This window comes from Antedon mediterranea, chromosome 3 (assembly GCF_964355755.1).
Source record: "Antedon mediterranea chromosome 3, ecAntMedi1.1, whole genome shotgun sequence".
NCBI classification, from domain to species: domain Eukaryota; kingdom Metazoa; phylum Echinodermata; class Crinoidea; order Comatulida; family Antedonidae; genus Antedon; species Antedon mediterranea.
The window spans coordinates 5744750-5771868 of record NC_092672.1 but is presented as its reverse complement, the minus strand read 5'-3'; the positions used below and the strand labels follow the sequence as shown (position 1 = coordinate 5771868).

At 32.1% G+C, this 27119-nt stretch overlaps 1 protein-coding gene across 2 annotated transcripts in view; it reads left to right on the top strand.

The window, feature by feature from the left end:
- Positions 1-27119, top strand: part of LOC140044669 (G protein-coupled receptor kinase 3-like) — an 80028-nt gene that overhangs the window by 35843 nt on the left and 17066 nt on the right. For both annotated transcript variants that reach the window (XM_072089281.1, XM_072089280.1), the window contains 11 exons: positions 2069-2143; positions 3239-3300; positions 5096-5147; positions 11700-11791; positions 12001-12088; positions 17774-17855; positions 18899-19124; positions 20779-20886; positions 21373-21439; positions 22341-22441; positions 22856-22922. In XM_072089281.1, the coding sequence (XP_071945382.1) occupies positions 2069-2143; positions 3239-3300; positions 5096-5147; positions 11700-11791; positions 12001-12088; positions 17774-17855; positions 18899-19124; positions 20779-20886; positions 21373-21439; positions 22341-22441; positions 22856-22922 (1020 nt within the window). The remainder of the gene's footprint in view (positions 1-2068; positions 2144-3238; positions 3301-5095; positions 5148-11699; positions 11792-12000; positions 12089-17773; positions 17856-18898; positions 19125-20778; positions 20887-21372; positions 21440-22340; positions 22442-22855; positions 22923-27119) is intronic.

Here is a 27119-nt window from a genome sequence, read left to right as displayed (position 1 = left end):
TTCAATTATCATAATTTCTCTTTAAGTAGACTTAAGGAGGTCAAAGTGAGAGCATTTTGATGTTGCCTATTATGGCATTCCGTGTTTCTAAAAATTGTAAATTAAAGTGGTGTATTTTTTGAGGACCTATAGGCTGGATACCTATCTTCCCACCTCTTTCACCTATGAATTTGGATACTAGTATATTCTTAATTCATGATATTAAGTTTGTTTTAATGTCCGTTTATATTAGGCTAGGATGAACAATAACAATTTGTTTGGAGAAGGTTTAGATTTGAACTACTGCTCCTAACAAGTCTTGATGTGCAGAATGATTCAAAATGCGCCATGCTGTCAACACCCCTAACTTTTCCTGCCACCTATTTCCATCAACATCTTCACTAATTTTTCTACTCATCATTAGTTAGGGATATCCTCGGAAAAAAGTTTCTTCTTTTAAATATATTACTGTATAGATTCATATTGGGTTGGACAGTTTTAGAAAATCCCTGTAGAAATTCTATCAATTATGTATTCTTAATTGGTAATACACTGATTGGCTGATCTTTACATTGTTGTATAGTTTGATAATGTTCAAGTTGATCATATTTAATCTGATAGCTGGTGGGTGGTTTATAAATACAATTAGCCTTGTTCACATGAAGTTCTAAGCCAATTAATTTAAATCCTGGTAATCCACTTCTTATTCTAACATGGTTGTGAACCATCAGTAAGAGTGAATTTGCAGCGGTAATTTTACTCTTTTCTGCCCAAAAATCTGACATATTGTAAGTGGGAACAATTAATTTCGGACTCTACTATAAACTATATATAATACAAAAACTGAGTGTACATTGTAGGATTTTTAGGTATTTCACAATTTTTTGATCAGTGTCACCATGACATCACAATTTATAAATGATGGTAATCACAAAGTAATTTCAATTAGTTGTCCTTTAAAGCTGTTCTAAACAGTAATACAAAATGCATGCCAAAGAAATAAAATGCACCCACAAAATATAAAACTGTGCAATAATTAATTTATTATTATCAAATTAATATTCATCACAGGGCATTCAACTGTACCATAAACCTACATAACATATCATTTTATTGTGGTTTGAAATATTAAATTCATTTTATTAAACAAATATTGTTGGTTTTGATAGTATATTTGTAGATTTAATCTGGTATTAAATGAATAATAGGTTGACAATAGTTGAATATGACGTGCTCTATATGACGTCATATGAACCTTTAATAGTTTTGTTATCAACTTGCTTGACCCAATTATATACACATTTTAGAGCTTTAAATGCTTTTTTTGTGATTCTCAATTGATTTTTCATTGAAATAAAGTGTAAAATTTAATTAAGACACTATACACCCACTCTTATGAAGCTTGACCCAATTCTACAGTCAAGTCAGTGTGGGTGAGGTTTAATTATATAATCAAATTCACAGGGCACTGTAAATATTGAATTATGACAATTAATTTTGTGTTATAATAATTAAATACATAGCTAAAATAGTTTAGTTAGTAAATCTCACAGATTTCCTCATCTTATCTCTACAAATTAATTAATTAAATTTCAGTATATTTCCAGCCGGTTTAGAATTAATTTCTATGCCTATTGTGTTTATATATAAAAGTATCTCTCCGGAGATCTCGCTTTGTGAATAAAAATACTGATAGATGAGGGCGTATCAATTTGATCTCTGGTTTGCATGCGTACAATTAAGGGACTAGACCTAGTGCTGTTCCGCCGTACATTGTAATTATTATAAAAATATTAATATGAATATTACTATTGACAACAATGTTCCTATTAAATATTTGTTACTAGAACCCCTGTTAAGGAGACACTTTTGGGACCTATCAAAGTGTCATCTACAGTATGAGTCCTTTAAATGTGGTTGTCACCAAAGGGTGTCCCAAAGTACAACCTTAATAAACTGATCCCACATCATTTCCCTAAATGCAGTAATTGGCAATAGTGTTATATAACATATATTTCTCTTGGTTTTTACAGGAACATGCCTTGTAGCGATATTTCCTGAGATATATATAATATTTGTCTTTTTTTAGCCCTTTTCAGAGGAAGCAGTGGAATCTGTCAGGCATAAATTGACAAAACGTGAAGTACCGTCAAATCTGTTTGAGGTGAGATGTACTTACAATATTTACATTATATGCACTTTAGTATTGCTACATGAATTTTAGACATTTAAAGTTTATAAACATGTTCAAGTACAGTAATGGCTGTTATCATACAGACTTCTTCTAATTAATGATCATATTTTATATTCATCTGGTAGTTATAATCTCAAAGTGAATGCTTTATATATGTATGAAAGCCTAATTGATATAAAGTAAACATAGATTTGGTACCATTTGGAGGTAGGTCCCGGAGTTAGAATGCACTCTACATTTTTATGACTGGAAGCAATGACCAAAGTTGACCTACAGTCATGACCAATATCATACGGTCTTCTTCTATTTAAGGATCATATTTTATATTCATCTGTAGTGTTAGTTATAATCTGAAAGTGAATACGTTATGTACGTATTAAAACCTAATTGAAGTAAACATAGGTTTGGTCCAGGTAGGTAGGTCCCAGAGTTAGAAATTCACTCTACATTTTTATGACTGTTAGCAATGCCCACAGTTGTGGAGCTGTACCTCTTGGTGACTGGTAGCAATGTCCACAGTTGTGGAGCTGTACCTCTTGGTGACTGGTAGCAATGTCCACAGTTGTGGAGCTGTACCTCTTGGTGACTGGTAGCAATGTCCACAGTTGTGGAGCTGTACCTCTTGGTGACTGGTAGCAATGTCCACAGTTGTGGAGCTGTACCTCTTGGTGACTGGTAGCAATGTCCACAGTTGTGGAGCTGTACCTCTTGGTGACTGGTAGCAATGTCCACAGTTGTGGAGCTGTACCTCTTGGTGACTGGTAGCAATGTCCACAGTTGTGGAGCTGTACCTCTTGGTGACTGGTAGCAATGTCCACAGTTGTGGAGCTGTACCTCTTGGTGACTGTAGCAATGTCCACAGTTGTGGAGCTGTACCTCTTGGTGGCAAACGTTATTGCTTTTCTTACCAACGTAAATATTCTAGGTTTTATTCCTGCCAATGGTCAGTGATGATTAGCCTAATACCTAAAACAGTTATACCAGCTACCTACATACTCAATTATTTCAGTTTAAATATGGTCCAAATAAATTTGATAAATAACAAGTGTGTTTATTTTATTTTAGCCATATATTGTCGAAATTCTCAATTCACTACGTGGAGATATTTTCAAGAGATTCCTGGAGAGGTAAGAAGTACATACAATTTGTTAATATTGGCAATATTCCATGGCCATGCTAGCCAACTAGTTTGGGACAGTATGTACAATTGTATTAAAGATGTATTGTTGTTGAATATGCCATTTTAATGCAACATAATAGTTATCCACTTTGACCAAAAATTGGTTCGAGAAAAAAAATGTATTTACCTGAAAAAACTGTAATTTATAGCAAAAAATTGCCAAATTGGCTGCCAGCTAGTGGGTTTTTGGTTGAATTTAACCATTTAGTTTGTCCATTTATAGGTGAAAACATAATTTGTTTTCATTTTTTTTTCAATGGAAGTGATTAACTTTATTAAAACTACAAAATAACATATTAAAAGTCTGATTTAATTAATCTTCATTTTTCATGTTTTTGGGACAATATATCTTTAAAGAAACAAAATTATAATTTTGAACATACAATTTTCAACAAATACAAAATACGTTTTCTGCCAAGACGTCACTGGAGTAACATTAACTATAGAATTATTGTTCTAAAAACAAGTTAATATATTTAATCAATTCTTAATTAACTTGGATGGATAAATAAGTCATCTCTTTGGTTTAAAATTAAACTGTATATTGTTATAATTTTTTTTTCTCTGTCTTGTAACCGTATTTAACGCATGGCTTTTGCATTGGCATTACTTCTATAATTGTTTTATAGTCTCAACCTTTTAAAAAAAGGCCGTCTATTTTTGTTTGTTCCCATTGTTTAGTTTTATTATATATAGTAACATTTTATGTTGATGAATGTATAAGTAGGCCACTTGAATACCAGTAAATTTAAGTGATTGACATTTTATGTTAAAATATAAAATTTTTCTTTTAAAAGTATTTTTTAATATTTTTGTTTTGAGTATAGATCCATACATGTCAACATGTTAGAATATAAAATTTATTTAAAAAAAAAATTTTTATTATAAAGGAACAAAATAATTTGTATTATAAAGGAACAAAATGGTATGAAAAAGCCTATGTTTTCTTGTTTTAAACACATCCTTTTGTAAGTTTTGTTATTTTTATTGGATATAGTAAAACTGAACAATTTGTGTAATTTTTTTAATGTACAGTAAGTAGGTCACTGGAGTATATACTAAACCTAATTTGAATACTAGTATGAAAATTTGATCGACATATTTCATTTAGGATTAGTGAACCCACACACTTCAGGGTAAAACTAGGTATATGGCAGTTAGCAACATGTTAAAATTTAAGAATTCTCCAAGAAAATACTCTATACCATATGTGTATGCACACATATCTATTATACTATGTCAATATTAACTTTAATTATATGCTAATATTCATGACACATATTATGTTAATTGGATTATATACTGATTGATTGTCAATAACTTCTCTTGTTCAATAGTTACCTAGCAATCGCGTATGTTTTTAAATGTGTTTTGTTTCAAAATCTTAAGAATAATAGTTTTGGCTACAAATTTCATAGTAGGCACTCTCATTTGATGGATGGAACTGTATTTTAGTTGTCTTTAGATGGTTTCTCTAGTGTTTGGCCATTTGCACCATTCATACGCTTATGGGTGCCTAATGCTAAAGTGGTACATTGCAATTTATTGCGTACCTCTCCAGTATAAATACTATATTTAACATTAAAGGTTGTAATACGAATTTGTAATGCGTAAATTCCAGCAGTAAGTGACCAAAGGCGCAGTGTATGAGAGAGCTTAATTTGAAAGAAAAATATGAATTTTCAAGGCAGATTTAAAGGCGATATTTACTTTCCATTAACAAAACAATTTTTTTTTGACAGTGAGAAGTTCACAAGATTTTGCCAATGGAAGAATGTAGAACTAAATATTAATGTAAGTAACATACTTTGCTATCTACATTATCAATACTCTGTTGTTGGTTCTATATCACATTGTCTATTTTGTGATTGCTTTATAAATACGCCACAACAGAATAACTTCCTTTTGGAAATACTTTTTCTAAATGTTTGTTTACTAAGAAGAGAAGTATGAACAAATTCCATATACGTTGAAAGTAATATCATGGGGTAGTTTCTTGAATGATCGTAATCAAAACGGTACTGGGTTTGGTCTACTAGCGTTCCTGCTCTCACTAGTCATCCATTCATAAAAGCGTTGATGAAGAAAGCTTACCTGGTGGTGACTATAGAATGAATAGTCCCGAGATAACGACTATACTTTGTTGTTATAGGCAATGTTTAGGATTTGGATGGTGCTTTTAGAGGCTTTTGTGTGTTTAGAGTCTTTGCCTTTGAGTACATGGGTTTTTAGCCATTTGCCTCGTCTTTTCTTTGTTTTCTTGAACTTTTTTGTGCAATGGAGATTTCAAGTACATAGTTGTTCTCGGACGTTGCGCATAGTGCTTTTTGAGCGTTTGGGTGCAAACTGTTTCACATTTAAATTGCTTCTGTGTTTAGCAACTCCGCGCCATGCTAGATTCATACTAAACTTGAATCCGGTTTGAGAAAAAAATGTATATAGTTACATTACAGAATCAAAACATGCACACAAAAAAAAAATTTGTAAAAACCTTTAGATTATACATAAAAGCCCTAAATGAGACTTATATGGGATTCTTTTCTTCCTGTAATTGTCAAGTTACCTCACTATTTAAAAAAAATGTCCTAGTAATGCTTGGAAAATGAGTTTATAATTGCGTAATATAACATGAAAACCATATTTAAATGTATGTATATAAGTTTATGATATAAATATACCCACCCACTCAGTTCAGTCAGTGTACTATAAATTACATTTGAACACAACACTATGTAATAGTTCATTGTTTAGAAAACATGCTTTGTCTTTTTACTGTATATTGAAGTGCTTCCTAGTTTTCATGATTTCCTTTATAACAGTATCGCCATGACGCGCACCTCGCTATTACTACATGATTTATATGTATCTTGGTACTTTTATTTCAACGATAAAATACATTAGCAGCCAAAAGCTGAATTGCTGCATTTTTTTACAATAAAATTACAATATTCAAATATAAAAATGACATCAAAAAGTTCAAATTTAAATATAAAAAACCTTCGATTTTACAATAAAATAACAATATTTAAATATAAAAATTACATCAAAAAGTTCAAATTTAAATATAAAAAAAAACCTTCGTTAAGAGATATAAAATATCTATGTACAAAAACAACTATATAAAGGTGACTTGTGATTTTAAGATATATATTCTCTACACACTTCTGTTCTGCATTATTCCATTTATCAGGTGTCCCATGGAAGTCTCCCTGATATACTAGGAGAATCTCAGATTTTTAACTCGTCACTTGGCTTTCCAGGCTCCATGCATTTTCGTTCTAAATTCAATTTTGTTAACGAATCTTCTGAATTTCTGAAATCTAAAATCTGAGACCGAACATAATAGATTTCATAATAAAATGATCGGAATTGTACTGAGAAGGTTTTAAACTACATTTGAAATGGGGTCAATATGACTGGAAATTGTACTTGGAAATTGTAATTAAAAGGTATCTTTGCTATTATAATTTAAAAAGGATTATTGCAATATTTTTAATAATAAGCCTAGACAAATTATAACAAAAATATATTGAATGTCTTTTGAATCTTGAGCAGCAAACGTCGGCTTTTTGTGTCCTTTAAAATTGCGTTTGGATTACGTGTGAGAACAGATGACTAGTTATCTACAAGGTCTTAAAGATTGTTTATACCAAGCTATCAACTCTTCGTAATTGTGGGTTGAACTATAACAGAAATGTTGTTTTATCAAAGAGCATGGTAAATCTCTAGTGGAAATTAAAGTAGAGATGCTTTATGAACTGTGAGAGTAGTAGACTAGTTTTGCAGACTAGTTTTCTTAACTATGTGAATTGCCTGGCATTTCTAAGGATTATGTTTTCTGATCTGGTATACTTAAAGGCATGTGTTGTTGTCAGCATTGTTATATCTATCATTGATGCAGAGATACCTATGATAATGATGATGAACAATGAATATGCAGACACCCTACTGTTAGACCATTTTATGAATTAGAAATGGAAATTTTCCATTAAATGTTGTAATATATAATATATTGTTTATTATTATATTGTTTTTTTGAATTTTAGTTAGATTATGGGACTGCACTGACTCTTGAAGTTATAGTAATCTGACCAATTCATCTCTGTATATTTTAAATCATGGTGAAATAAATAAATGAAATGTAATAAATAAAAGTGTATTAGATTTGAGAAGAGAGCAACATTGCCAAAGAATCAAACTCGGGCTAAGCAGATGTCCCACTATTAAACTACTAGGGCTATCGTTGGTAATGATCTTAAAGATGTGCAACATATTATAAAATAAGTTTACTGTATAGGATTATAAAATGTCCCCATTGTCGCCCCATTGTTCTTCCCCTTCCCCTTCTCCTATTGCATGCTTCCCCTACAGTAAGTGGCAGCAAGCATTTTGTTTTCCCTCTGCTTGAATATTTGAATTTTTAAACGTTTACCAATAGATTGATAGAACTCTACAGGACCATTAGTAATTAGTATTATTAACTATATGTACTGTATGCTGCTGTCTGTTTATGACACTCAATTACATAGAAGAATTCGGTCTGTTATCCTCACTTATGCCAATATACAGTCTTGCACATATTTTACAACATATACGTTGTCGTCGCTATAGAAGTCATTGATGCGAAATTTGTCAGTGCAATTAGATCAGAGGCCTACTTTCTTGAAATTATTTCATTAAATACAAAAGTTGTATTTTGTTGATCATTTGTGTCAAATAAATCACATTCATTGATATTGCGTTGGTGGACTAGATATATGATTGCGTCTACGTCTGTCTAGGCAAAACAAGGTCAATACAATTTAAAATGTTCATTTCGACAATATCAGCAGCTGAAATGGGTAGATGATAGATTTGCACAAGGTCCTAGGTTCAAGTTCCGCTCATCAAATGCGACTTCAATTTGTGTTGGATAAAATATTAAAAAAATGTTAACACTTTATACATTTAAAAGTTAACAGAATAAAAAGTTACTTTACATTGTAAAGGGCGCTGAGCTAGCTGACAACCTCATAGATTTTCTCTTGATTTTTGATTTTTTTTGCTGTTGTTTTGTTAACTTTTTGATGTCGTATTGTGTTATGTCTGTAATTTTGCTGTTGTTTAGTGGATTTAATCATTGCCTCTTTCCGGTCATTTTGATTGATTTCCTGATTTTCATCTTATTTTCGATGGAATCTGCTAGGCCTATGCCGGACCAAGCCTGCTCTAACTCTACTAACAGTTGTATGCCTTGCTGTTTTCAACCCACGCCTGGTAGCACTACCAGCTGGATTCCTACCAGGCCTAGGCTTCGGCCTACCAAGAGAGGAAGACGTGGTGGTTCTCATATTCATCGACGTATACCAGTGAGAATAAGTTATTATGCTTCTTTGCCTAACTCTAATAAAAGAAGGAAAAATATTACTCGTTCTCTGCATCGACAACTGATAAACATCCCATTATCAAATAATGTGTGTGCCAAGGCTACACCATCTTCTTGCCAACTACCTTTGTTTTTACTTACCAATGCTCAATCTCTTTGCAATAAACATGATGAGTTGAGTTTGTTATTAAACAGCCAAGGGGTTGATGTTGGAGTATTTACTGAATCCTGGTATGGACCTCATCTATGTAATGCTCAAATTCATGTTCAAGGTTATTCATATTTTGGCAAATGTAGAGAGGATCGACGTGGAGGCGGTGTGGCAATTTATGTGAAGGATAACATTGAATGTGCAATTCTTGACATCCCTGTACTATCTGAATTGGAAGTCATTTGGATAAACTGAAAATGTTCACGTCTACCAAGAGGAATATCATCAATCGTTGTTTGTGCTTTCTACATCACAACAGACTCCCCATATCAACTTCTTCTTGAGCGGCATATTTGTGAAACGATTGACCTTATTTGTTCTAGATCACTTCAGACTGGTTTTTGCATTATGGGCGATTTCAACAGAATGAACATTAACTACATTTTACGTAATAACTGTTTAAACAAATTGTTAATTTTCCAACCCGTGAACTTGCTACATTAGACCTCATCTTGACTAATCTTGAACCTAAATACCATACCCCGGAAGCGATGTCTCCTATTGGTTTTAGTGACCACATCTGTATTTTATGGAAACCTAAAATTCGAGCTATCAAAAATGTTGTCAAATCTATAAGTGTTCGTCCCTTATATGATACCAGAATAAGATCGTTTGGCACCTGTATTGTATCTCAGAATTGGAATGATATTTATAGCTGCATTTCTACACAGAGTAAAGTTGATGCTTTCTATTACAAACTGATAACTGCTATTAATAAGTTTTTCCCGTTGAAAAATATTAAAACGCACAATACTGATAAACCTTGGCTAACACAAAATATCAGAAATTCTATTTCTGAACGCCAAAAAGCGTTTAAATCCAATAACTTTATCCCATTAGAAAGCTTGCAGAAACAAAGTCAAGAGGGAAATCATTAAATTTAATGCTGATAGAGTTAGACACCTGCAAAAAACTGACCCAGGTAAATGGCACCAACAGGTCAGAGTTATGACAAACACTAAGAAAATTGATCTCAATAGACCAGTCCCTGAAATCTCTCCATTGGACCATAAATCCATTGCTAATGTCATCAATGACTTGTTTACCAACATTAGTGCCCACATCCCTATTCTAAATAAAACTCAACTCCCTGCATTCCTTCCCTCTGACAAACCTGCACCTAAACTTTATTCTTGGGATATTTATAACAAATTAAGATCTATTAAAGAAAACAAGGCCTGCGGACCAGATTTGGTCCCACCCAAAGTTGTTAAATTATTTGTCATGGAGTTTAGTGAACCACTTTGTGATATACTCAACTGTTCTTTTTCAGAAGGCATTGTCCCTTCTCAGTGGAAAAAGGCAGTTGTAGTCCCTGTGCCCAAGGTTCAGCCTCCTACTATTGACAAACTCAGACCTATCTCCATTACTTCTGTGTTTGCCAAAGTAGCTGAGGAGTTCATCACTGACTGGATCTTGCAAGATATAAGTTCAAAAATCGATGTTAATCAGTTTGGAAATGTTAAGGAGTTTGTCTACTGCTCATTACCTGACCCACTTGGTGCATTATCTCTGTCAAGGTGCTGAGAATAAGTACAATGTTGGTACCATGGTTTTTACTGATTTCTCCAAGGCCTTTGATCTTATCAACCATACCATCCTAATTGTTAATAAGATCATTGATATTGGTGTCAGGGTGGCTTTGGTACCATGGTTGTGTGATTTTCTTTGTATGCGTATGCAGTGTGTTAAATATAATGGTACCTTATCTAATTACTCTTACTTAAAAGCTGGTGTCCCACAGGGAACCAAGTTAGGCCCTTTATGTTTCCAGATCATGATCAACGATGCTGGTTCAAATTCTAAAACTAAGTATCTGAAATATGTAGATGATCTTACATTTTGTGAAAATCGTAAGCTCTCATTGCCTGGTTTTTTACAAGATGATCTTAATTCTTTTTTCCGCTGGTGTAACGACAATTGTTTAGTAACCCCAAAAGATGTCAAGCCCTTAAGGTGTGTTTCAGTTCTACCCAACCTTCACACGTTGACATACACTTGGGAACTGATAAGCTCCAATATGTTAATAGGGCCAAGATCCTGGGAGTTTTTTTTCAAGACAACCTTAAATGGGACTGTCATATTGATTCCATCATCACTAAAGCTTCCAGGAAACTTTCTTTTTACGATCACTAAAACGATTTGGTTTTAACATTGAAGAGCATAAATTGACCTTTTGTGGTTATATTAGACCAGTTGTTGAGTATGCTGATGTTGTTTGGCATTCTGGCTTGACTTGTAGATTAAGCGATTGTATTGAAAATGTACAAAAGAGGGCTTGCCGTATAATGTTAGGCAACGATTATTTTTCTTACTCTGGTGCCCTTGAATTTCTTAAATTAGAGACTTTGGTTCAAAGAAGGGTGGAGCATTGTCGCAAGTTCGCTGAGTTTCTCCCCAAAATTAAACAAACAGCTGATTTAATCCCACCGACCAGACATAGCTGTCATGGTAGAAATTTAAGAAATAAAAACAAAATTACCCAGCTAGCGTCTAAAACATCCAGATTTACTAATAGCCCTATACCCTACTTCATCAAATGATTAAATTCTTAATTTTCTCCCCTGCGAGCTTGCGACTGCTCTTCCCTTCTTTGTTGTTTTTTGTTGTTTTTTATGTTATTTTTTTTTATACTGTATATATATTTTTGCTATGAAATGTATTTTACACGCAATTTGGCTCTTAGCAACGAGTTGTAATTTTGGGTCGATTTTCGATATTTGAAATAAAAGTGAATAATAATAACATTGTAATACAATTTTTTTTCCAGTTAACAATGAATGACTTTAGTGTTCATCGGATAATAGGCAGAGGCGGCTTCGGTGAAGTTTATGGTTGTCGAAAAGCTGACACAGGAAAAATGTAAGGAATTATAGTTCTAGTACTGTACCAACTCTAGAATTATAATATCTTTTGAAAATTGGTCAAATTTTACTGTAAAGAAAGGCATGGACTTACTGGTACTCAAACAACCAAACAATATAACATTCAGATAAAGATCTTATTATTATTAATTCTTATACTAATTCAGATAGGATTTGAGATAATGTTTTTATTCATAATATTTCCAGGTACGCAATGAAATGTCTGGATAAGAAAAGAATTAAAATGAAGCAGGGCGAAACTTTAGCGCTCAATGAACGTATAATGCTTTCCCTGGTAAGTAATATACCATTAGTATTGTAATAATATACAAATAATGAATGTTTATGAGTGCAATGGTACAAATAATGGCACGAGGTGAATGATGAAAGGTTATATCAACGAGGCAAAGCCGAGTTGATATAACCTTTCATCATTCACCAAGTGCCATTATTTGTACCATTACACGAATACAAAACATTCATTATTTGTTTTATATAACATCTAGACGTTTTTTTTTCGTACACAAAAATGTTTCAAAAAGTACTATTTAACGATCGTTGAATAGTGCGTACTATTGCACGCCATGTGACCCACATTTGTCCAATCAAATGACAGGAATTTATATAGGTGTTATATAATATAAATACCCTGCTACTGTATAATTTTTTATTTACAATATCAAGTTTGTCACAAGTGGATTATTGGGTTATGAGCCAAATCATCATATAACCAACTGCTCTGCAGTTTTCACTCACACACACACTCTGACGTCATCTGGCAAACTTCAATGATGGTTCTCCAAAAAGGTCTGTCTATTTTGCATACTGGTCTCTAGATCTGATTGTGTCTTCTCGAAGCTGGTCAACGTTTGTCATAGGTCTTCCTACTTTCCCTGAGTTGGTCAGGTAACTGGGTCGGACACCACACTTGCTTGTTGTCTCATTGAGATGGTGGTAGATATATTTAGATGACCTCCTTATTTGTCATGTGTGACTTTGAGCGTACGTACATCAAGTGCAGTTGTGTTACATGAGCCATATATTCATGTGGACAGTTGCTGCTCTTGGAGTTGCGTTACATGATGAATGAGAACATGATGTTTATAATGTTTAATGTGTTATAGCTTCGTACTATTAAAACTAAGCTTATTTTGTCATTAATGTCATTCACTACAACTCAACTCGGAGAAGTATGAGCCTTGCTTTTTAACTGTTGAGTCTGTATGTTGATGTTTACCCCCTAATGCAACACTGGAAGCCGTATTCAATATATTCTCAAAAGCTACTTGTTGTGTACATAACTATAGCAGTTTGTCTTGTTTGAAATACTATGTACTCTAACTTGCCAGTTTGAATATACCATGAATGTGATTTGGATCGAACTTGAGCTTAAGATAAACTTGAGGGCTTTCAGTGACGGCTTAGCTTAATGTGTTGTTATTATTGTAGCTATTACTATTGGGCGCAAGTCATTAATTTGAGTGCTATCGCTACTAGACAACTTAATACTCTAAAATTGTAATTCTGCGTAGAATAATATAAATACACACACAAAAAAAATATATTGAGTGTTAATTCTTGGAAAATATGTTATAGTTATCAAATATTTATATATAGTTCCTGTTTCATAGTTGTGATGTCAATAAATACTAGGTAAATGTTTTACAAATAGACAAATTATAAATTATTTAACAATTTAATTTATGTTATAGCACAGTGATAACCCCCTCTGTATAGTATGACCATTTCAGAAAATTTATTGGATATGCATAATTTAATCTAAATGAAAAATTATAATCTTATACCCGATTAATTTTGGAGTTTATAGACAATTTATCATGCCCTTGATATTAATTTTTATTTACAAAATTAAAATGAAAATCATAAAGTTTAGGGTGTATGAAATATAATTATTTTTTGTTAAAAAATAAATTATTGCAAAACAATATGTTATTAATTTATGTGTAAAATATAAATATATTTATATAAAATCCTGGGCGGATCCAGGATATGGAAGTACTTACATATTAATACAGTCAACTCTCCCAATACCAGACACCTTTGGGCTGACCTAATATGTCTGGTTTTCTGGAAAGTCTGATATTCAGAATGTGTTTTTAATGGTAAAAATGAATTTTTTAACCTTTTGGACCTCAAGAAAAGTCTGGTTTTGCGAGAGTTTCCGGTTTTCAGAGAGTCCGGTATTTGGAGAGATGACTAGTAAGTTCATAATATCAAAAAATCACAACCCAAGCAATATCACCTTGACCCACCCCTGATGTTAATATAAATAGAGTATTCTACTCCTCCTCCTCTCCCTATTTGAAAGGAGGCCCTAAATTGCCCTTATTTGTAAGAGAGAGCTCCTGCCCTTTCACAACACTCTGATGTCGGCACGTCTTCATCAGTGCAAATATTAGTACTTGGATTCGTACAAAAAAATAGTATGAAGCGAAAGGGTAGTTTGCTGGTTTTTGCCAGTGGCAGTTCATAAGAATGACCTTTTCTAATTATTAAAACACTGGCACATACGAATTACAACATTATTAGCAAATGCTATGTAGATTAAAACTTGTAATACAATACGTCGATTGTACTTTAATACAATATTGATTACTAGAGTAGTACCTGTACATTTTCCATAATTCTAGGGACCTAGCTCATGAATATGTAAAAGTGGTAGTAATTTAACAATATTCGGTTTAGTAAGCCAACATTTCTAGTGGGTGGACTTATTCTTGAGAATTAAGATTCAATCTCAATAATAGCGCAAGCACGGTGGTTTAGAGGGTACATAAGATTCCAGTATTGTGATCTGGAGAGCCGAGGTTCAAGTCCTATACGAGAATGACTTAGCATTTAGTATAACTATGTAAATTCACTTTTTTTGTGAATTTGTTATTATTGTCAACACCATAATCATAATCTTTATCATAATCATAATTTCCTCCATACACCAACTTCATGCACAATTTATTTATAAGAATGATTGTACATCACTATGTATAAACATGTATACACTAGCTCACTTTAATTGTACCTCAGAGAGTGACTTTAAACAGAATTTCGACATGCTTGAGTAAGTGCAAACTAACGCATAGATGACTTAATTTATCCAATTATGTTAGTGTAACTATTACTTGCCAAATTGTGATACAAAGGATATTGAGCGTAACACAACACAATCAAGATATCGTATGGGCGAGGGCACACTTATCTTCTTGTCATGTTAAAGACGGTTACAGTAATTTATAGGCAACAAAATTGTTACTGCCAAAAAGGAAATGAAAACAGGGGACCATAGTATGTTTAACTGAATCGGAATAGTAAAATGTACTGTAATGTAATATTTTTTACTATCAGCATCGAAACATATTATATTATCTATTTTTATTAAGGTCATATAATAAAAATAACTTTGCTCTATAGCAATTAGAATGTTATTTTTTCATTTAGTGCTTATTTTGTGCGTCTGCATGATTATTTTGCTGCGGCGCAGTCAACCACCTGTCCCTTGCCAAAAATTCTTTTACGATGGAGTAAACGCGGTGCAATAATTGTGATTTAATTTGTATCACAGTTACCTACTCGGAGATAAAAATGACCGTTATCACTCCGACAGGTTTTTGTACCTTGTATCATGCTACAAGACAAATTTAACGTGGGCTCATCAAAATATCCTATGACACAACTAACTTATTTTGTCAATAAATGGAATCCATGCTGGCAGTAGCAGTCACATGCCGGCTTCTGTTGCCATCGGCATGGTAACCGTGACCTACGATCGCGGGGGTTGACCCAGAAGTCGTGGGAGGTCAGATGTTAATGTGTACTCATGCATAACAATGCAAACACTTCCCGGTTATGGTAAATTATTACATGCTTGTATTGATATTCCTTTCCCTGAGTTGTTTGTTAATAATTTTGAGTGCTGTATATGAAAACTGATCATTTAATAAGGTGAAAGTTCAAATTGTATGTGGAACATCAAGTACATGTGCTTATCCCTGTATGCTTCATTTATATAAGTTACAGATGCATTGTGCAAATATTTATGTTATATTTAAGTTATAAAACAGTTTATTTTAACATGTTTTGTATTAAAATGTTATAGAACAGTATATAGCTAACGTGGATAAACATTCAATTGTGGATGTTAGTTGGCTTTATTGTGAGAAATTGTTTATACAAAAAATGTAATCGGTATCAATATTTTTTGTATGCAAGATGCAATATTAATTACATTATGGCAATGTCAGGTGATAGTTTTGTTTTGAGAAACTTTATATGACCAAAAGGAAATTATAATTTTATCTTAATGCAGAATTAAACTGAACTCGTTTATTGGTATGTTACCGAAACATTCTTGCGAGCATTTCAGTCAGTAAGCTGTCAGTGAGATATGAAGGCTTCTCGTAACCTTGGCTAAAGATTTATGTACGATAATTTCTTAAGCAATTAGACACAATATGGAGTCCCTTTCTATTCTGAATAATTATGTTTAAAAGGAACGCTCTAAAATTTAAAACTATACTATTAGCTAAAAAGCAAATGGGCTGTATATTCTGTACATATAATTAGCTATTTAGTATTTGACTAGCAATTATGTACACAGCAACATCATTTAGAAGTGTATAAATATTGCTGTTATAGAAAAGAATGTTTCCTCCTCAACGATTAAAGATACATTTAATTAAATGATGATTTTTACATCTTTTTAAATCTCAAATATTTATTGAAATTAACAATAATTAAATAATATAAAAATAACGCTTAAAAACGAACGACGTTTCGACTCCATCATGGGGTCATTATCAAGTCCAATGAATGAAATTTTGAAAAATATTTATAGTAGAAAAAAAGAGCATTATTTAAAGTTGAATTGCTTTTATTTCTGTGAAATTATTTTTACATTATTCAAAATTTCAAATAATTGAATTATAATAAATTGAGAATTATATTAAAGTTGAAAGTTCATTTTTATCTATCACAAACTGAATTTATTTCTACTAAATCTGTGCAGTCTCTTGATTTTATTCGTTGTTGATATAAACTGGTGAAGTAAATGCACAGAGATATATTAAATTCAACGAAAAGCCTCGTTTCTACAGGCTATTTTTAGACCATCAATCACACGTTTAATTCTTTGTAAAGGTTCGTGGGAAGGCCAGCATTTATGCTAAAATCATGGTGTTTAAATAACGGTACAGTATTAAACCAGAAATAATTATTTGTGACAACATTGGATTTTTTTATTGATAAGTAATTTAAGCAACTTTATTTATATTATTTATAATTGTTTTTCTGTTGGTTGTATGTAAATAAACTAAATCCAATAATACTGTAAATTTATTTTGTTATCTAACAAATATGGTTGTATGCGTTGTATGTATGTTTTTATGATAGTAAAGGTATTAAATAAAAGATAAATCAGATTTCTTCACATGTACCATTGGTAATCCACTGGTATTTTAAAAATCTTAGGAAAACATAAATTTGTCAAATTTTGAAATATGCGCGCCATAAAAAATATGACAGATAACGATTTCTGTAATTACGTAAAGCATTATAACCAATCTTTTTTTTTCCATTTATTGATTTAAACCAGAGATTTTAAGATTAACCTTTCGACCGTTCTGGGAAACAATATGCAATGCAAATCTAATAAAATACGATTTTTTTGACTGATGTTTACGAATTATAAATGATAATATAGAATTGAATTCCATTTGTCTATTCAGTTTGTCCGTTAATCGAATAAAATATTTACGAGATTGTAACTTGTAAATAGATATATATTTTCCCTCTGAAAAAATCTTGACCAATTTTGTCAAGGGTATATTCAACTAAATATTTTATATTTTAATATTACTTAAAAATTCTTTTCACCAAGAGATCAATATATCTTGAATTTGTTGTAGTATTGATATAAAAATCATGAGATTACTTTATGAAATATGTTAATTTTGTATCTCCATAGGTGGATAGTCCTTTCATTGTCTGTATGACATATGCATTCCAGACACCAGACAAACTCTGCTTTATTCTGGATTTAATGAATGGTTAATATACATATTTTTGTCTTATTATATTTTTCTAATACCCTTTTCACACTTGCATAAGTCAACTTATAACAACTTGTCACCAGGTTTGATCTCCCGATTTATTATATGTTTTTATACACGCATATGCGAACCGTGACGCTATTTTATTACTATGATTGGTCAGTTTAAGACCACGGCAATAACAACTCGGGACATCTTAGAAAAAAAAAAACAGGCCTCTCATCCGTGAGATTTTACACAAAATTGTCTTCACACTATGCAATTAATTGTAGTATGCGTTCAACAAGTGTCATGTGATGTCAATCTGATAATTCCATGAACAAAATAAATATCTTGGCAATTTGTTTTTCTGGGACTGAACCCAAAATAAGGAATAACCTGCCCAATGAATTTTAATGTTTTGACAACTCCATTCTGTTTAAGGGAGGGACACTTATTTCAAGCAACTCATTTAAGCTCTGTCTACACTATGAAACTTTATGTGACAAAAAAATGGCTAAAATGTGAAAATAGTGGCCCGCTATAAATCCCAACATGCATCACGCGCGGATTGATATTTTCATATTGTGATCTGATGCAACCACTTCGATAGATTGCGAGAGAAAGGGTAATCAAATAAAAGAACTGTGAATTTTCAGCTAAAATATCAGGTCCTGCCCAATTTGTATTAACGGATAGCAACGCGATAACATCAAGCTAGGCCTATAGCTAGTGTACAAGGTTTGTACGTTACCGCTATTTACCAACTAGGCCTACAAAACTAAGCCCAACCAAACTAGGCTTAGAAACGTCTACAAGAGAACTTTCGATGCGAGCTACTTAGGTAGTGCATTGTTTTTCTCTTTTTATCATAATTAACCATAGAACGCACATTTAAAACAAAAAATTACCTGATTTAATATATTTAATATATACATTATTTTAACAAAACCTCAAAAATTAAAGGTCTAGTGTATTTAAAGTTTAAATTTATCAATTTTCATAACACAAAGAAAGTATATAATAGTACAGTACAATACATTTACATTTTTTTTCTGTAGGTGGTGATCTTCATTATCATCTTACACAGCATGGAGTGTTTTCAGAGAAAGAGGTGCGATTCTATGCCTCGGAGGTTATCCTAGGCCTGGAGCATATGCACTCGCGTTTCATTGTGTATAGAGATTTAAAGCCTGCCAATATTCTTCTTGACGAGAACGGTCATGTTAGAATCTCAGATCTTGGTTTAGCCTGTGATTTCTCAAAGAAGAAGCCACATGCAAGTGTGTAAGTAGGAGATGTTTTGTTTTTATGAATGCTGTTTAGGGAAAAATTTTATCAAATATATTTTGTTTAGCAATAATTTCAAACCAAATTATGAGTCTAGATAGTAGAAAACTATTGCATTGAATTTCATAAATATGTAGAAGTAAGACAGTTATATAGATTTTGCTATGCTCACTGAAAAAATTATTTCCTGTTAGGTTTTAGAAATTTTATTTTGCCTCTGTTTCCTTGTTCCGATGCTATAAACGTTGAAATGATTTTGTTCTCCCACCATTTTTGTTTTTATGATTTCTATTTATTGCAGTTGGTGGTAGAAATTCTATTCTACCGCTGGTCCCTTCAAATCCTAAGCAACGTTATGATTTTTTTCTTACTACAAATTAACTCCACTCCCAATGTACAGTAATTGATGTGTGTATTGATGAAAGGTGTGCCACTTTTATTAGTTATAGACACAACATATGGATAATAATGAATTAATATGTTAATATGCAACACATTTTTTTCCAATATAAAATGTCTTTATATGAGGAAATCTTCATCTATTATTCAAAATCATATTTCATATCAGTAAAATGATAATGTAAAAAGTAAAACATTCATATTCTATGTCATCTCTATAATACTAGCCGGTAAAATCATATTTTATCTCAATTTCGCTTTGTGGCAGTATTAATAAAGACATAGACCAAATAATTATTCACACGCTTGCAGTATAAAAACATGTAATGTACACTAAGGATGAACTCTGATCCTACATAATGCAAGAATATAATGATATCGAGCATCAAATGAATTCGGTATTTAGCATTTTTCATGGTTAAAAGTGACGTTAGTGTTGCCAGGTTGTTAACATATTTGACCCAAATATAATTGACATCAAAAATTGCTTTACATTTAAAGAATGATTAAATTATGTAATAATAATAATGTAATACCTATTTTTTTCTATTCGTTTTTTCAAAGCTTTTAATAGTTTATGGCTAATAGGTCAACACACAATCCTACCAGTAGCTTATAACTACATAAACACATTAATAAGAATTAATATGCGTTAAACAGTGACTGAGTGAAATAATACCTGGATCAATTTAAACTGTGATGATGATAATGACTGCTGATGCAATTTAAAAACATCAAAAAAGCTCATTAATGTGCATTTTCTTAAAGTGGTATCACACGAAGACGGCCTTTGTATGATTCTACAATCCTAGCATACATTTTATATCAAGGCTTTTTGATATCATATTTATTTATTAATATGGCCATAATACATGGATATATTCTGTTTAATAGTAAATCCATCATGCATTGCAAGTTGTGGTGTATTATTAGTTTAAAAAAACCTATATATGGGCATAGTATGTTAATTACATTATTATAGATAAAATTATAGGTATATACTACTAAATATGGGCATGTCGCATTAAAAAAAAATTCATGTTAGTAGTAATACCATCATGCATACATTAAAAAAAATAAAAAATTAGCATCTAAGTAATACAAGTGTGTGGTTGGGTAGTACCATTTAAATATAGGTGTAAAGTCATTAATACCTAGATCACCAAGCTTGCGCTGATGGCTAGATTTGAGTCCAGGATGATAATTATCATTATAAATATTATTGATTTTAAACTCTTTTTTCCCCTTTAAGTGGCACACATGGTTATATGGCACCTGAAGTACTTTCAAAGGGTAGTGCATATGATTCAAGTGCCGACTGGTTCTCGCTTGGTTGTATGCTCTATAAACTCCTAAGAGGGTAAGTTGCATTTGATTCCTTCATCTCTGTCTACACTATCAAACTAGTTTGATGTGCCCAAATATGTTAGTGATATGATGTCATCATGTACATATATGGGCACGTCACATAAAGTTTGATAGTTAGACAGGAGCAATATCAGTGGTTGCACACTGAGGATGACTGCTTCAGAAGGTTTCTTCCAATACCTCCAGAGATACTCTCTCCACTTTCAAACTCGCCTGTAGGCCTACCACATTTTTTAAGTTGGGGTTCAAGATCATAATAGAATGTAGGCGGACAGTGGCCCTCAAATGAAATGTGGTTCTCTAATGATCTTTGAAAGCAGTACTACTACTATGTAGGTAGATGCTGGCCCTTAAATTATTTAGGAAATCTTATTTTTCTTTTTGAGTGCTTTCTTTAGATTTTGTATATTTATAGTGTTCCATTTTGTTTATCTTTCTTTATCCTTAAATAAAATATTTTTTAAAACATTTTTTTCAGACATAGTCCATTTAGACAACATAAGACAAAGGATAAACATGAAATTGATCGTATGACTCTAACAATGGTAAGTATAGTACTCTCAATGAAGCATGTTACACAAGGTTTAAGTCGCACTGTCTTCAAGGTCTCAAAGGCAGCAGTGTATCTAAAGCTCTGTCTGCACTATCAAACTAGTTTGACAAAAAAAAAGGGTTATGTGCCCAAATATGGTAGTGATATGCTTAAATATGGTAGTGATATGACATATATTGGCACATCACATTTTTTTGTCAAATAAAGTTTGACAGTGTAGACTGAGCTTAAAGTGGTGGATCTAGGATGCAAGAAGCTCAGAGTCTATGAATGTAAAGTAAAGTGCTGAACTTTACCAACTCTCAATATGAGGTGGTGGGTTGGAGAGAGGGTTAGAAGATTCAGAATAAAGACTTTGCTAGCCAGCTAGCTGGATCTAAGAAGATTTTTAAATTCTAAACAAATATCTTACTAGATTACTTTTGTAGTTAAAAAAACAAACGAATTTAGGTGAAAATGAAAGGCAAAAACAATAGCTTGCATTTCAAAGTGATCGATTCAACACCATACTACTTGTGATATATATAATCTCTATAAAGTTGTTTAAAACATTTATGTCTTAATACATTTTGATATCCTAATCTACTTACTGGACAAGATTTTGATTTTGGTTCATGTTTTTACGACTGGTGGCTGAATTCAATTAGTGTATTCAGCAATCACGTTTATCAAATTGATAGGCAGCTCAGGCTTTTATTTCTACCCATGTTTTCTAAATGTAAATCTTGGACTGTTATATGATCAGAATGCTGGCCACAAAAACAAACAGCCAGACAACTTGCCACAAAGAAATATTGGCTTGTCCATAACAGCCAGAACTACTTACAAGCCTTATGAGGTAGCTTATAGCTAACATCATGGTGAAAAAAAATCTTTTTTTTTCCTTTTTGTAGGATGTTGAGTTTCCCGATTCGATGACAAATGAAATGAAAACTCTCCTAGAGGGCCTACTGAAAAGAGAAGTTTCCGAGCGTCTTGGATGTCTTGGCCGATCGTAAGCATTTTTGTTGTTGGTAATCAGTATTATATCAGTATATCATATGTGTGTTATGGATTAGCCTTCATATTGTAATTCTAATAATGTATTTATATACATGGTATGTTGGTCATTGTAAGGCATATCACTGTACTTTTTTTATCAGTACTACATGTTACACAAACTAAAAGAAAATTTGTATGCACATGATAAAATGGTAGTTTCTTTTGTAAAAATATTATACTGCTGATGTGATTAAAATTGAAAAAAATGTATGTAAACAGCATAGAGCATTAAGGTAATGCGACTGAGCTATGTTAGAGAAAAAGCTATATTAATTTATTACATTATGTCGCTTAAAAATTCATATTATCTTTTTTATCTCTATTATGATATTTGTTGAATTGTTTTCTTATAAAAACATTTTTTCAGGGCTCAGGAGGTGCGAGAACACCCGTACTTTGATGGGATCGATTGGAATCAAGTATACTATCAGAAAGTAGGTTTTTTGGTTTATCTTTATCAACAACGTAGGCGCAATGTAAGTGAGTTTACCAATCACAAGCTAAAGTTCCAATGATCTATTGCATCCTGATTGGTCAAATCATTTACAGTGGGCTTGCGTTCCAATCTTTACTTGTTTTTAAATTTTGAAATTGAAAATATACCTGATTATCTAACGTTAATGTCTAAGCTAGAATGTGGAGTGGCAACGTTTATTTTTACTTTTTACTGATGTTTTTTCACTTCATTTATTATTATTTAGAAATATGTTTCAAGTTGAATGACACTAATATCACACAAAAAGTTACCTTAAAGAGATTAGAAACACTGTATAGTGAACTTGTGTTAATCTTTCCCATGAGAGAAACAGAAATTAAAAGTTGAAAATCTAATAGTTTTATTCATAATCTCTTTGAGCTAGGTTTCCCCAAGATACAAGGAAATGTTTCACAGGAATGTATGTGTAAAGTTGCCAAAGTTGGAAATAATAACAAAAAATATACATATATACGTCAGGTCCTTTTGAGAGGTATAAATTATCACACTGCGTGGTTGGCAATCACTTTTTGTGCAAAGAATAATATATATAATAAATATGGTAGTCATAGGTCACTTTTGTACAATTGACAAGAAGGAAGACCAGTGGTTTTGAATATTCCATAACATAAACCAGTCACCAAAACATTGATACTTTATAGGGCACACTTTTAAATAGTTTGTAAATATTATATGTTATGGGGAAAATATAATTAGATAATTATCAAATAGATCGAAATGTTGAATTCAAAACATGTCTTCTGTCTGTTTGGAGATACCCTGGTTTTGTTTTATTTGGATAGTTTAGTTTTCTATAACTAATGAAACATTTTAATCAAATCTAGAAGTACAGTATAATAAATATATATAAAAATATAATAAATAAGCTTTAGAAAATTGGAAAGAAAAATCCATTTTATTCTTTTGTTTCTGTGATAAAGTACGGTTTTGTAAAACAACGTCCTTGGCCGTGAATTATGTAAACACCATAACCGATTACCAGACACCCGGCACAGAGAAAACACCTGATTCCCTAGAGTCTGAAACGTGGGGCAAGAAATGCAGACTAAAGTTTAAACTCTTTGTTATCAAGGAAATAACAACACATTTGTTCCCTTGCTTGGCTGTAATTTGAGCTTTAAATGCAAATGTTTTGAAGGAAGGGGGGGGGGGGGGGCAAAATTAGGAACAAACACTTGATTTTGCAAGCCTTGGGAAATGAAAGTGCAGATTTTACCCATCAAGGAAATGACAATGAGAAGCCAATGATTGCATAAGGTCAGGTGCCTCAATTTGTTAATTTTTTTCTGGATAAGTAAATTGTACTTTAATTTCACATTGTGGAAGTTTTAATTACTAAGTCATTGGAGTAATTGAATACATAAGTCGTTAAATTCTAACTACTTTCGATTTTAATAAAATGTGTTTTTCTTTCTTAGTGAATTATTATTCACTCTACTCTGTATATTAAACAGTTTCTTTATCTGTCATTTTATGTCTTTATTCTATCAAGTTGCTCATCTTTCAGGTGAATATAGATATAATGTGAGCAATTAACTTAAAAGAATGAAAGACAAAATATAGAAATAATTGTTAAATCTCAAGAAAGAAGGTTTAAAATAATAATGTTGGAAAATGCAAAGAAACTTGGTGAAAACACATGAAACGAAAAGAGATGGATGAAGTGGAAAAGGAGGAAAAACAACTTCATTTAAGAAACATGTCTGGATATGTAAAAAAAGGAAGAAACTGGATAAATGTGTAAAAAGGAAGAAACTGGATAAATGTGAAAAAAGAAAGAAAACTGGATAAATGTGTAAAAAGGAAGAAAACTGGATAAATGTGAAAAAAGAAAGAAAACTGGATAAATGTGAAAAAAGAAAGAAACTGGATAAATGTGAAAAAAGGAAGAAACTGGATAAATGTGAAAAAAGGAAGAAACTGGATAAATGTGAAAAAAGGAAGAAACTGGATAAATGTGTAAAAAGGAAGAAAAATTGATAAATGTGAAAAAAGAAAGAAAACTGGATAAATGTGAAAAAAAGGAAGAAACTGGATAAATGTGGAAAAAGTGGGAAAACTGGATAAATGTGAAAAAAAGATGAAACTGGATAAATGTGGAAAAAGGAAGAAACTGAATAAATGTGGAAAAAGGAAGAAAACTGGATAAATGTGGAAAAAGGAAGAAACTGGATAAATGTGGAAAAAAAAAGGAAGAAACTGGATAAATGTGAAAAAAAAAGAAGAAACTGGATAAATGTGGAAAAAGGAAGAAAAATGGATAAATGTGGAAAATGGAAGAAAACTGGATAAATGTGGAAAAAGGAAGAAACTGGATAAATGTGGAAAAAGGAAGAAACTGGATAAATGTGGAAAAAGGAAGAAACTGGATAAATGTGGAAAAAGGAAGAAACTGGGTAAATGTGAAAAAAGGAAGAAACTGGATAAATGTGGAAAAAGGAAGAAAAATGGATAAATGTGGAAAAAAGAAGAAACTGGATAAATGTGGAAAAAGGAAGAAACTGGATAAATGTGAAAAAAGGAAGAAAACTGGATAAATGTGAAAAAAGGAAGAAACTGGATAAATGTGGAAAAAAAAGGAAGAAACTGGATAAATGTGAAAAAAAAAGAAGAAACTGGATAAATGTGGAAAAAGAAAGAAAAATGGATAAATGTGGAAAAAAAGAAAACTGGATAAATGTGGAAAATGGGAAGAGTACTGGATAAATGTGGAAAATGGAAGAAAACTGGATAAATGAGAAAAAAAGAAGAAACTGGATAAATGTGGAAAAAGAAGGAAAACTGGATAAATGTGGAAAAAGTAAGAAAACTGGATAAATGTAGGAAAAGAAAGAAAACTGGATAAATGTGGAAAAAGGAAGAAAACTGGATAAATGTGAAAAAGGAAGAGTACTGGATGAATGTGGAAAAGTGAAGAAAGCATCAAAATAAACATTGTGTTTAGCTGATCTGTGAAAAAAAATAAAAAATCAAGCTTGATTCTTGATAATCTGTAAAACCTTCTCATTGTACAGCCAGTCAAGTTCATGTCGGATACAACCATATCCATCCGAATTGAACCACTTTCTTTTGTAAAAAGGTGACCAAACCTTTGAGTCATGTGATGAGAAGTTAGTTTGACAGATTTGACTGTGATTCATGAGGCCAGTAGGAAAAGACCAGCCATGTGTACCATAGATAACCAAAATTGTTCTACTAAAATTATGGGGCCATATAATATGATAAATAATGGTTATCTAAGATAAGTTTGGTCATAATGAAAAGGACCAGCTTGTATCCGAGCCCCATTGCCCTTAGTCTCAACCAAAATATGTTACAATATGAAACTACTATGATGAGGTTTTGATACACGTTAACAGAACAGTATTGTTTAATAGTGGAGCTATAACTTAATGGTTAACGTGCTTGCCTTTCAATCCCAAGGTACAGGGTTCAATCCTGACTAAGTGCCAGGGTTGTATTACTCACAGCTCTGTCTACACTATCAAACTTGTTTGACAAAAAAAGTGTGATGTGCCCAAATATGGTGATGATGTGCCCAAATATGGTAGTGATATGATCCTTGTAATTACTTTTTGAGTAATCCTGCTAACAAACAAACAAACAAACAGACAAACAGACAGACAAACAAACACACACGATCGATTACATATACCTCCTTGGCGGAGGTGAATAAAACAAAAACATTACACAGATATTAGAATAATGTGACAAGAAAATGTTTGTAATTGTAGAGAGAAAAAAACGTTCTGTTGTGTGTTCTGTTTATTTGATTTTAAAGCATCCATTAAAATTTTAAAAAACACAAAACAAGCAAGCAGAATCAGCCGAGACTTCAAGGTCGCCAAGGGTAGACTACAATTACTGTGATTGACTGAGTAAAGTGTCAAATACATTGGAAGGGGGAAACAACTCATTACAACTGCAAATCCCTAGAATTTCCCCAGGGGCTTAAGATTCCCAAACCACATGTGGATTAAGGATTTTAAGTCAATAGTTATGATTCATTGAGTACATTCCTTTAAAACTCTGAGAAACAAAAAATGATTCAATTTGTTTCGATTGAAAGCTTGATATTCTCCATAGGTAACTCTTGGCATTTGTTCAATGTTATTGATGTTTGTAAGTCTTTCTT